Source organism: Juglans microcarpa x Juglans regia, chromosome 4D (genome assembly GCF_004785595.1).
Source record: "Juglans microcarpa x Juglans regia isolate MS1-56 chromosome 4D, Jm3101_v1.0, whole genome shotgun sequence".
NCBI lineage: Eukaryota > Viridiplantae > Streptophyta > Magnoliopsida > Fagales > Juglandaceae > Juglans > Juglans microcarpa x Juglans regia.
The window spans coordinates 28363774-28377306 of NC_054600.1; the positions used below are offsets into that span (position 1 = coordinate 28363774).

A 13533-nucleotide genomic window follows, 5' to 3' on the forward strand; every position below is an offset into this window, starting at 1 on the left:
TTTAACTTTTTACGCACGTGGCTTTATCGAAAGTCAAGTCCTCTCTTCCGTTAATGGGAAATGCAGCCCGATTGTTTTATTTATTTATTTATTTAGTGATTAAGAAAATATTATTTAATAATATTGTGATTTTTTTTAAATATTTAAAAGTATTAAAAAAATTATAAAAAAAAAAAAAAGAAATCGGGCAAAATGGCTCCCTATCATTTTTATCCGCTAATATAAAAAGAAAAAGTACTTTCTTAGTACTTTTCATTGGATTAGAGCATTCATTTTCTTCTGGGAATTCAATTTGAATTGAATGTGTCTTTTGCAACATTGAAAATTTTCATCGCATTGCCCAAGCTTTTACTTGGCCAAAAATCAAAAGAGTACCTCTTGAATTGAAATGGCACAAGAATCGGCATTCTTATCCTATTGCATTTCACCCACCTCTTCTGCTCACAGTCTCACACAATCGGCATGGCAATGTGTCCAGGCTCAGTGCACGGGTCTTTCCATAGCTACCCAGCACACCACATCTTCTCCAAGCATGGTACTCTGAATAGGCAACTGGGTCATTAGCAAGGGTCTTTACGTAAGAAGCCAATCTCTCCAAGGAGGTGAATTTAGAGCCATCTATTATCGAATGTGGAGGGACAAAGTCCCAGACATTGGGTGCACCGAAGTAGATTGGCACCGCACCAGAGCCCAGTGCATAAAATAGCTTCTCTGTCACATAGCTCTCTGTCATGGTGTTTTCAATGGCAAGAACAAACTTGTAGTGTGACATGGCACAATGTAAATGGTCCCACCATTTCGGGGTGGCGCTGCCATCGTAGGCGCAGTCGGGGTAGAAATATCGGGCCACGTCCGAGCCGCCAACATTGTTCAAGCACTTGCCAAATGAATGGTGAGGCAGCAGGCTGAGAAGCTGCTTGGCCAGCTGATTTCTTTGAGGAAGACAACGTGACGAAGACCAATACACAAGCGTATCCTTGAAATGAAAAGGCCTCGTATTACGGCTTTTTTTTTTTCACCTCCACAATGTTTTATGGAAGAAAAATGGAAGGGCAAAATTGCTGAAGTGTCGTATATGAAAGCATCAATACTTACATTGTTCTTCAACGAAGACACGTGATAATTTCGACTATTACGAAAGAGCCCACCGGCATAGGTAGACTGAACATCATCATTGGCATGATAACTTATAAATATATCCTCTACTCCTGACCGCTTTCTACCAGCCTCAAGATCCATGTATACACTAAGTGGATCTCCAAAGCGTCTCTGACAAACGTAAAAGGAGGTTTACAATGATGCAGGCCAACATGGAGTTGTACCAAAACAGAGAGGAATTAGGCAGAGAAGAATATAACAGGAAACAACCACAAAGTATTTACAAATCATAAGATCGAGAACTACAATTTTTATTCCAAATGAAAATGACACAAAGGAATCAACTTTACGATTATCAGAAAGCACAAAAGAATCAAATAGAACTTTTGTTTGACTCAATTCAAAAAAAAAAAAAAAAAAAACCTTGTCCCATGGAAATTCCCAAAACAAATAGTTTGTGCTGAAAAGATGAGCAGAAATATATTACCTGACGCGGAGGAGTAACGGTCTCGAACAACAATGCATCGGGCCTGTCAGCAAGAACGGAAGATTTAGTCCACAAACAGGTCAAGCCGCAGCCGCATGAGTATAGCTTGTCCAAATTATCAGGAATCCACGTCCACTTTTTCACCAAAACACTGACATGCTCCATTTTCAGCTCACCACATTTAAATTCATAATCTTGCAAAGCAGAGGACCCATTTGACTGAATTGGGAGCAACGTTATGTGCTTCTCCCTGAACCGGACACAACCCACCTGAGAGTCCCACTTCCGAAAGACACTGATCAAATCGGTAAATGGGTCGGGTCCGGATGTTGTATCCGACGAAACTGTTTGGGTGATAAGTTGGATGGAGTTCGATACAGAAGGAAATTCGAGGATGCTGGAGAAGAAGAGGATCATGAACGTGAATCCCAACATAAACGCGACGGCGAAGGTGTTGAGGGGCTTCCATGGCATGGTGGGCACCGAATATCAGAATCCTTGTATCAGAGAGAGAGAGAGAGAGAGAGACTGAGGGAGTTAATAGGTTTGAAGCATCAGAATCTAAAAGTCGCGACTTTAGACTTGGTTAGACGACAAACAGACAAAGTTCTCCCTTTCTAGCATTCTCCGTCACATAGATCATTGATGGATCGTCGGACGAAAAGTTACAAAAGTTGGGCAGTTAAGTGCATCAATTATGCTGGGTAACGGTAACCTGAAACTGAAAGCCCAACCGAAGACACCCAAATTAATGGTCTTGGTTTGCCTCAAAAAACTTCAGTAAAATGATATTTTATCTAAATTTTGTGCACATTTGTTAAAACAAGTGGATAGATCTAGAGCCATATAAAAAGTTATTTTTTTAATAGTAGATCTTACTTTATTTTTTTAAATGAGTATGCGAAGCGTGTACACTTTAGAATTGTATTTAGTATTATTCTTCGTCATAAAATTGATATTTTTTTTTAACAATTTGAACAACTAAAAATATTTGCTAATATATTGAGTTTTGTTATACATAACCTAGTGCGTTAGTACACTATTTATAGCAGGACTCATTATAACTTAAAAAAAAAAAAAATCAATCATTTTTAGTATAGTTGATGTAGAAAACTTCCAATCAACAGTATTGCATAAAAAATAAGGTTTCTAAATAAATTTTCTCAATGCATTTCATTTCTGACTTGTACTTGTTTGTGCAATTAAAAAATGGAGGATTAGTTACCAAGAGCACTGACTACCTGTATAATTATTCCAAATTATTTTGACAAATAAACATATTTTCAATCGAGCTGCAGTTCCATATACAAGATGACCCCTTTTCCCTCTCGACTTGCATTACATTTTTTTTTTTATATCGACTCACATTACATTGATATGAATAAATTTCACACAATAAAGCACCTCTTCCTTTGTGTGTGTGTTTTGCTTACAGAAAATAAAGAAAGATAAGATTATATGAAAGTATCAGGACAAAAGATTACACAAAACTCTGCACAGTAACAGTGGAATATGCATTCTCTTGTTTCCCTCAACTTCACCTTTGCTCCATCAGTCACAGATTTCCATTCAGAATATAGGACCAGCTGCAAGGATCTCCTCAGTCAGATTGTTGTCCTTTCCAATCTTGTAGCTCAAAAATCCCTCAAAATTCTTCTTGAACAGACCCCCTAGCTTTAATAATGTATCTTTGTAGGCCTTCTTATCTTGCCACTGCAATTCAAGAGAATCGTGTGCCTCATTAAAACAAATCAAGTGTATGCCAAAAAATATCAGCAGCATCATAAATGAAGGAAATTCAAGAGCTAACTAACTGTGTTTATTGGATTTAGGATTTCTGAAGGCACGCCCTCAATTTCAGTAGGGATATCAAGTCCAAATACTTCAGTCTTGGTGTGGCTTGCTGTCAAAAGGGTCCCTGAGTGAATAGCATCAATGATCTTCCTGGTATAAGCTAACTTGATTCGGTTACCCGATCCAAAGCTGCAGAAAAAGTAGATGTCCATCTTTACTTAATAAATCAGATGCATCCGTAAGACAAAGCATTGCTACTTATCCAAAAAGGAAAACAAAATGCATCTTAATAGAATGTCTACTGTCATTTAGCTTTTACAGATAGTGTATCATACCTCCCTCCTGACCAGCCTGTGTTAACTAGCCATCCTGTAGCCCCATGTTTTTGCATCTTTTCAGCCAGCATTGCTGCATACTTTGTGGGATGCAGCATTATAAATGCTGCACCAAAGCAGGCTGAGAATGTAGCCTGTGGCTCCTTGATACCATCCTCTGTCCCAGCCACCTATGTTCACACGCAAAGTTTGATAAATAAAATCATGAATATCTCCATATACAAGCATACTAAAATCATTTTCTCGAGAATGTTTGAAAGATACAGTATGTTTAATTAGTACCAGAGCAGTGTAGCCGCTGATAAAATGGTACATGGTCTGAGCCAAGCTCAGCTTGCTCACAGGTGGGAGCACACCAAAGGCATCACAGGCTAGAAGGATGACATTCATTGGATGGGGTCCAACACACGGTAATTTAGCATTAGGAATGTACTCTATTGGATATGCTGCACGTGTGTTCTCTGAAACAAAGCATATATAAGTCGAATCAGCATGAATAAGTTTGTATCTTTATCACATTAGCGGTCAAAGTCTACTTTCTAATTCATGGGATATGGATGTTATTGGTTTGTTCTTTGTCGTTGCAGAAGTTAATCTTGACATGCTCTAACTGGAGATGTAGATCCTCGTTAATTACTGCCTGAAGACTTGATGAATATCTATCATAATGCTAGCAATAGCCCTCTTGATATATGTGCTCTACGAAGGAGATTCACGACTGTTGTGATTGCATGCCAAAACTATATTATCTAATAATAAGACCAGGTTGCGCCCCCCCGGGACCTATTTTTATCATATTATGTTGTACAAAATTACCATACAAGTAGAAAAAATAACAGAGACCGGAGACATTAATTCATATCAGCCTCTTGATTGGCAGGTTCCGAACATGAAGCTTATTCAAATACGTGTAATCTTTACCTGTAACAGACTTGTCTGAGTAGTCCACTTCCCGAGTATGCTCATCGAACACGACATTCTCCACCACTGCCAAAGACGAGCAATAATAGAACTACTTGACGCGATTCTCTTAAGATTTAATGATATAGCTTTCAACTTTTCAAAAGAATTTCAAAGATAATCCCAAAATAAAATATAAATTTAGAATAATGTTACGTAAAGTCGTGAAGTACGTAAGCTTCACGCAATCATTTTGAAAAATAGTGAAGTTGACTATTAAAAAATAAGTTTGTTTTTATGTGGACCCGTATTTACTAACCTTTTTCAAAATGATTGTTCGGCGTTTGCACATTATTGCAAATATCATTTTTTATAAAACTTAAATATAAATAAAATGCCAGAATGTTACCGGTCCCAAACTTGATAGCATTCCAAATATCAGGCTCCTTTTCCCTCGACAAATCAATGCACTTTGCGTAGCAACCACCTTCAATGTTTGACACACCATTCTCACTCCAGCAGTGCTCATCATCTCCGATTAAAAACCTGTTATGATCCGTGGATAGAGTTGTCTTCCCAGTACCTATGACAGTCACAAATCCAAAGGTTAACATCAATGGCATGGTCACGCGAATATAATCTTAAAACACACTATGGTACTGATCATGACCTGATAATCCAAAGAAAAGGGCAACATCACCATCTTTGCCCACATTGCAACCAGAGTGAAGGGAGAGGATCTGACGCCTAGGCATGAGATAATGCATTACGCTGAATAGACCCTTCTTCATTTCCCCAGCATACTGAGTGCCAAGGATGACCATTTCCATCCTAGCAAGATTGAGGTCTATGCTGGTGGAGGAAGTCATGTGGTGAGTGTAACGATTGCATGGGAACTGCCCTGCATTGTATATCGTGAAGTCCGGAGTACCAAAATTCTCCAGCTCTTCAGGAGTTGGCCTTATACACCTGTCATGCACATGAGGTTTTATATGTATATGTATTCTGTTTCAACCATTCCATGTATCCTCCAGCTTAATATAGCATTCGTGTTTCGGGACAGATTCTGGCAATTACTTTTAGTTAGTACTTACATGTTGTGCATGAACAAGGAATGGTAAGCTCTGGCAGATACAATTCGGACTTTGATACGGTGATCTGGATCCCAGTTCAAAAACTGATCATTCACGAATACCTGAAGCATGAATTTACCATATCAGCCTACCGTTCCTCACAAATTTGTGCTGATGATGAAGGTAATCATGGGATTTTATAGGATCCTTAAACATTAGAATCTGATCAAAGTTTGAAGCCATGTAATCATCTTAATTAATTGGTTCTCTTGAAGTCTGGGTGTGCTTAGGTTTCTAGCAAATTACTTTCAAGTTAATGGCGAAAACGGTCACTACTTGAAATGTTACAAACATTTGTTGTTGGAGAAAGAAAAAATTGGTCTAAATCGATGTATCTCATCAACAAATCCAAGTGTATGGTTGGACAGTTTTATTTCTAAGTTTGGAAACCGAATTGAAAAATCATCTTAACACATCTTATTATTATAAATTTTTTAAATCTTTACATAAATATAATAAACAATTCAACTTATTTTTAATTCAAATTCAATTTTTTTAAATTTCAAAATAATAATAATATTAAAAAATAATATTCTTATAATATTTTATTTAATTTTTAAATTTTACTTAAAATTATCTCCAACTCATCTCAATATTCAAATCACGTACATTTTATGTCTCGAATATAATTTGCTTCAGGACAAAGTGGGCCCATATTTGTGTTTGAAACTTTTAAGGTGTGTGTGGATGTTGAAGTGAGTTGAGTTGTGATGATAAAATATTGTTAGAATATTATTTTTTAATATTATTATTATTTTAAAATTTGAAAAAATTAAATTATTTATTATATTTTGTATTGAGATTTGAAAAAATTGTAATGATGAATTGAGATGAATTAAAGTGAGTTTGGTAACCAAACGCACCCTTAATGTCGCCCTTTCGAAATATTTGCCCACGCCTACTGCCCAGCGGCCTAGTATGGGAGGGGAGTCAGAATTATCCTTCTATATTAATTATTGAGTTTTGCTATTAATAAAAAAATATCTTTCTTCATGCATCATATATTATATATATTATTTATTTTATTTATTTTTAACTTTTATCTTTTTAAACTAAATATATTTTTCTATTCGTCATTTATATACTACATATTTGATAAAATTAAAAAATTACGTTTAATACATAATATGAAAAATGATGAATATAAATTTTCTTAATTATTCTATTGGAAGATTGCACATCTTTTGCTTCGATCTTGGGATGTTGAAACTTCGGACACTTGTCCATAAACCCAGCGTAGAAATAAATCTAAAAAAATAAGAGATGGGTGAGTCTAACCTACTCAAGCTGGAAGTCTCTCTCTAAAATATTGATTTTATTTTAATATATTAGAAATTATAATAACAATAATTTTATAATTTGATATTATATTAAATTACGTTAAGCTCTTATTTGTGTACGCACGCACCAATCACTAAAATATACATATTTAATTGAGCTGTCATGAATTGACACGTCCACCACACGACCATCCATATCCAGAATAGACATGGAGGAAGGCCACCTGTGACTTAGCAAACAGTTGACATTTTGTATTTATTTAAATGTTTCTGATGACTTTTGACCACGAGAAGAGGGAATGATCGAATTACCTTATCCAACGAGTTCAAGTAATCGACAGCTCTCTCTCTGTTAACTAGGAAAGTATGCTCGTCCATCTCGATGTTGGGTGAGCCCCTAACATATTATATGTAAACTCATTGTCAACTTCCCATAGATAATAGCAAGAAATTACGGGAATTAAGAAGGATATATATAACAGCGGGGAAAAAAAACGAGAACAAAAGAATCACTTACCTTCCCCACCAAAGCTCATCTTCAGTGGTTTCGTCCCTGACTACGCGTTTGTCTCTCGGCGCCCTACCTGTCTTTGCTCCGGATAGAGTTGCCAACGCACCAGTTGATGTTATAAATGATCCTTTCTCGTACTTGATAGATTGCTCGTACAGTTCTGCACACAATAAATTTGACTAATTAACGTAACGCTTTTTTTTTTTTTTTTTTTTTTTTTTTTATTGGTTTAAAATGGCTTTGAGCAATGACATACCCAAAATCCTAACGATAAGGGCATATAAATTTAGTTACCAGCGGGTGAGAGGTTGTAGAGGATGTGTGTGAACTTGAGCGCACTGTCACTTATGCCGAGGGAGGGAGCATAAGAGTGGTGCTCAACATGCGTCACCCTCGGGCTTTCTGCCATCCTCGCCGGGTCCCCTTTCACCACCTTCGGTCCTGTCTCCCTCGTCAGCGAAGCCAGCGAAGCGCTACACATGCCCAGCAGCCGAGTAAATATGCGATCGATATCCAAGCAATGAGCAGCTAGATCAGTCAACGAGATCGTTCGGTCATTACCTGATGGATTGGAGTTGCTGTTTATGGCGTTCTTCTTCGGACATGGCTGCAAAAGCTCCATGAGTTCCTCTTACCGGAGTTGCCGGCGCTGACTTCTTCTTCTGTAGAGAATGAAGCTCGTCGATCGTCTGAGCTCTCACCGGAGGTGCACTGTCGTCGTGGCACACCTCCTTGGGCTTCTCCTTCTGCGTCTGGATCTTCGCCAGCCCGTACTTACGTCCGCCAGTGCTTTCGCTTCTAGCTAAGCTGAACGCTCCGTCTTCCGTTCCCTTGTTCTCCATCTTTTCTTTTCCTACAAATATTCTATACTGTTGACGTTAGAGCCCAACCAATATGAAAGCGGAGAAACTCAAAAATATCACAAACAACTGAAAGAACAGAAGAGAAAGAGAGAGAGAGAGAGAGATGTCGTACGGAACTTTTTAACGGTGAAACCCAGATCAGATGAGGATCTGATGGAGAAGAAAGGCCAGCTGGGAGAAAACGAATTTTTATGGCAATAAATGCTTCGAGATCCGACAAGTAGCGGTGGAAATGAGTGGGGTGTGGATTCAGGGCACTCAAGGTTCCCTTTATAAAGGCTTCATTCCAAAACCGAAGCTTTGCCTTCACTGCAGCGTGCGTAACCCAGAGATATGATCCGCTAACAAGGACGGTGCCTCCCGGCCACGTTTAAATTCAAAATGTTTATTTATTGTGTGTTATCCAGGAAAAAGCTTTTAATTAATTATTTTTAGGTAATAAACCAATTAATCCATTTAATTAACAGAATCCAGATTTAAAATGTTATATATTCTTTTAAATTCTTATTCGAATTCGGGTGTAAATCAAGTAAAAGAGAAATAATATTATAATAGTGAATCTGCAATTTTTATTATTACATAAATAAAATTTTAAGACAGTATTAACTTTTCCTTAAACGAGACAAAACCTCCTTACGAATTTATCTCTGTTTTACTTTTCCGTGTATTTAAATTTCAAACACTATTTCTGTTGATCAACAGGAATAAGTACTTATCTTTTCTTGTAGTGGCCATTGGATCAGCTACCATTTTCCGTCCGAAATGTCATTTCTTTACCGTGTATGTGTCGTGTATTTTATATAACATATATATATATTATATATATATAAAGAATAAAACTATTTTACTTCTTTATTTGGACCGTTCTATTTGACTGCTGGTAAAAAAAATTATTTTTTTATTTAATAATTAAGAAAGTGATTTTAAATATATTGATATATTTTTTTATTTTTAAAAAATTTAAATATATTAAAAAAATATAAAAAAAAATCACTAAACCGCATATCAACCATAAGAGTGGATCCGCACAATAACTCACTCGTATATAAACAATTCGTTTTGTTTTGCCGTTTGATTATCTTTTTAAAGACTTGGTCAACATAATTTTTTTTATAAAGTAAACAGTCAGTTTCAAACTCTTTCTTAAAAAAAAAAAAAAAAAAAAAAAAAAATCTGTTTCAAAGCTTTCATTTTGCCAACCTCCTTAGAAAATCTTGGAAAAAAAAAAAAATATATATATATATATATATATTTTGTCCTCGTTACATTCCGTACAACCGAATACTTTTATTTAACAAATGAATTAGAATACTCCGGACACGAACGAGACGACTTTAAAATCTGCAAAATTACGTTACATTATTCTGCCAGAAAATCGTGGCCAGTGGTTAGATTTTAGGGACCATTAATATATGTTTTCAAAGATGATAACAGCCAAAAAAAAAAAAAAATTAATCCCCTGTTTTTTTTTCTTAATATAATTTTGCCCCCCCCAAGTTTGAGACCATAGTTCTGCCCATGATATAGACCGGCTCGATCGTAGAGTTGATGGTCCTAAATCTACTTTATTTTGTGTAAACATTGTCCTGTTTTTCTTTTGTAGAAACAATAGCGGTCAAGTTATATAAATCCATGATCCATCTAGTGGATGCTGATCTAACCATCAATTAAGACCGACAAAAACTACTAAATATAAACTTTTTTATTATTTATTATTGTAGTGGCAAAGAAGATTTTATCATCATCATCAGCACCAGCACAGCCACGACAATCTTATTGGCATAGCTCGTCAAACAGATGGCCTCCTTGATTAAGCAATGTCAAAGAAGCCAGCCAACCAGCCACGTCCTCGATATATAATATCTATATCCCGGAAATTGCTCTTTTTTTTTTTTTTTTTTTTTTTGGGATAATATCCGATCGACCTCGTCCATTTTTGTTTAGCACCGCCCGAAAAACCATTCAAGTAAGAAGCTAGAATTGTATAATAAATGCACGGGCAACAGTGCCCCATCACCATGCAAAAAATGAAAAAAAAAAAAGACTGCAATAAATTTCCATCATTTTTGGCCTTAAAGCCTGATCCCTAACTTACTCCGATCCGGCGGTGCAACCAGCACTGACCCCTTAAATTATAGGCATTTAATCCCAAAAGTTAAAGTTTAACTTTTACTATTTATGCTCCTAGCTTCATATATATATATATATATATATATATATATATATATATTATAGTAAAATGATACTCTTAATTGGTTAACAATCACTTTACAACTGAGATAATAAAATTATTTTATTTGTAAAATTATAAAATGTATTTTACATCACTTTTTATTATTTTTTTAATTGTTTGTATTACCTAAATCGTAAACTGGTTGTCAACCAGGCTATCATTATTCTATATTATATAGTACTACTGGATCTAATCCTTCAGGACTTTAGGCAAAATTATGATGAAAGCCAGAAATTAAGGTTATAGCGGCAGCTAGGTGATGGGATAGGATTAGGATAGGATCTTTGATGCCATTATACAGGTATGACTTTGTCGCATTCATGAATGGATCCGTCGGTGGATGAGTTGGATTGACATGGTTTGGGATCATGCGTTGGGGCTGATTGTCATTGCACTCTCTCTTAAATAGGCCGGCAGCATGTGCCGAGAAAATGATAATAATAATAATGATATTAGTATGAGAGATTAGTATGAGATTTGAGTATTTTATTTCTCTCTGATATAGACTATAGTATCATCTTAACATATACGTGGATTGTCCTTGTGTCCGCCATGTCAATTGCCATACTCTCAATCTATTATAGTCTAGCCCAGTCCTGCATAATGTGGGCTTCAGATATATGGTAGCCCAGGTTTTACTTTTGTCTCATCTTGGGCCTAACACTTTACGATTCATGCTTTTGAATCACAGCGCACAGCTCGCCTAGTTAACTTGATTTGCAAAATATTTGGGCCTTTGGAGATTTGTAAAATTTAATTCATTTTTAATAAAGTAGCAAAATTGCATTGATTTATTGTAATATAAGTTATAAAATAATTACAACAGAGTTGTAGGTGTATTATTATCTGTGAGTCTCGCATGCTTACACGTAGTAATATGTATAATCAAATGACTGTATGAGGTTTGAGCGTCTTTATCATTCTCGATCTTCTTCAAGCTGGAGGACGCGGGTGAGACCTGCACCAGTTATGCATGCATTAAACCCTTTGAATGAATATAAATTATATAAACACAGCTGAAACCATACTTCAAGTTTGAACTATGCCAGGAACTGCTTAATTAACAAATTTCCAGAAAGATCACGCAAAGTACTGCACAAAGCATTAAAAAACACAGTTAATTTGCGACAACATGGCAATCTTTACTTTATTTTTGCAGAAATATAGTGATTTTCTACGCGTGGTTAGTGGTTACACCAAGCACAATGTCCTCATTGGTTGGAATAATGTAGTTTTTTGCACTAAATTCAACTCCTAATTCTGAATGGTACTGTTTGGAAGAAAAAATAATAACAATAAGGCAGGGAGGGCCATAGCCCAAGAAAATGCTGGCCTGGAACAAGTTGTGCTGTTATCTTGGAATGCACCACAGTCATGTACTGATATGGAAAGGATAAGAATTTAAGTCAAAGATTGTCCCATGCGAAAACCCTAATCCTAGCGTTGTGTTAACACAAATTAAGGTGAGAAACTAAGTAGATCGGATATCTGTCAGACATATGCTCTAGTTTGTCGTTCTTTCATTGTAATTCACAATGGAGATGCCTACTCGATCCATAACAGTAATGAATTTAAAAAAAAAATGTAGCTAAAGCCTAAAGCTGATGCTCTTCTAGGCATTCTTCAGCATCACGGCAAGACTACTGTTGCTTCTATATTTGATAATTGAAGTACTGCACAACCGTTTCCAACTGATGTATTTCATTTTTTTATGGTTCTTTTAGAACGTAATTGTTTTTGGTTGATAGTTTGGTTTTTCTCGACTAACCAGATGAAGTAACTTGTAATCCAAATCATGATAAATACACGGTCATTTCATCCGCTTTTCTTTTTTTTTTTTTTTTAAAAAAAGATAGTACTCTAATTTTATTGGTAAATAACGGAAGAATACCTTATACAAAGAAAGCAAGGGCGTTCATTTCACTCACAGTAAATTGAATTAGTTTATAATTGTGCTTCAATTTCACCTTTTAAATAAATAATTTATCCTCTCAAATATTTTACTTAAAATTAATAATATCTATTTATAAATTATTCATAACTAATGAAAAATCATCTCCATTTCACTTGAAATGAATATTATCTATTCTGGTCGCTTTTTACCTTAAGCGTGATTAATCACGCTTGTGATTAAATTCTGTTAAAATTACAATAGTAAAGGCTCACATCAGATAGTAGTCCCAAGAGCAGCATGTTCTTGTCTTCCTTCTTTGAAAGTGGTTTGTCTTTTGCTTTCCAATTAAATATTAATAGAGCAAGATATTACAATGGCAAATTGATCTCCTTTATACATCATCACTAATTTTACTAAATCTCGAGACATATATAGAATTATTTATATCGAAGGATTACATTTACAGGGTGTAAATTAAATGCAGTAGAAAAAAGATAACAACAAAAAGGAGTAGCATAAAGCAGTACTCATATCTTAAAAACCATAGACAGTTGGATCCATATCCTAAAATGTGGGTGTATTTCTTCTCCACGACCATCTCATCAAAGTTTGTGGCGAACAGAGGCCCCGAAATCTTCATAGGCAATCTCTATCACAAGCTTCACGTCCCCACCTCTTCCTACCTTATCTCTTTTTTTACTTCACCTTTCACTTTTTTTTTTTTTTTTCACTCAATTCTTTTTAGAATATAATATATATAAAATAAATATAGATAGAAATTATTGTTAGGAGTAATCATTTTACACACATAATGTGGTATTATCTAGATCATACATCTATTAAGTCTAAAATAAAAAAATAGAGAACTAAAAGTAACAATATAGTGAGTGTAAAGTGTGCACTGCTACAATAACTTCTCTTTAGCATTACTTATATATATATTCACATAAATATTTTAATTACAAAAAAAAAAAATTTACAAAAGCAAACTTAAAAATTGACGTA

The 13533-nt window shown here is 35.3% G+C and overlaps 2 protein-coding genes across 3 annotated transcripts; both read right to left on the minus strand.

The window, feature by feature from the left end:
• Positions 1–266: 266 nt before the first annotated feature.
• LOC121259194 (alpha-(1,4)-fucosyltransferase) lies at positions 267–2330 on the minus strand. The gene is made up of 3 exons (XM_041160700.1): positions 1586–2330; positions 1096–1269; positions 267–976 (listed from the first exon to the last, which is right to left on the minus strand). The coding sequence occupies exons 1-3, from the start codon at positions 2057–2059 to the stop codon at positions 425–427; spliced, it is 1200 nt and encodes a 399-aa protein (XP_041016634.1). The 5' UTR covers positions 2060–2330; the 3' UTR covers positions 267–424.
• Positions 2331–2823: 493 nt separating this feature from the next.
• On the minus strand, positions 2824–8751 carry LOC121261364 (phosphoenolpyruvate carboxykinase (ATP) 1-like). Of its 2 annotated transcripts, none has more exons than XM_041163695.1 (13): positions 8519–8751; positions 8100–8402; positions 7833–8011; positions 7545–7698; positions 7340–7424; positions 5709–5809; positions 5285–5583; positions 5024–5197; positions 4636–4701; positions 3997–4175; positions 3715–3884; positions 3400–3568; positions 2824–3298 (listed from the first exon to the last, which is right to left on the minus strand). In XM_041163695.1, the coding sequence occupies exons 2-13, from the start codon at positions 8378–8380 to the stop codon at positions 3155–3157; spliced, it is 2001 nt and encodes a 666-aa protein (XP_041019629.1). In that variant the 5' UTR covers positions 8381–8402; positions 8519–8751; the 3' UTR covers positions 2824–3154. The 2 variants fall into 2 exon arrangements, with proteins under 2 accessions (XP_041019629.1, XP_041019630.1); XM_041163696.1 differs by having other exon boundaries at positions 8100–8391; positions 8519–8736.
• Between the last annotated feature and the right edge of the window lie 4782 nt (positions 8752–13533).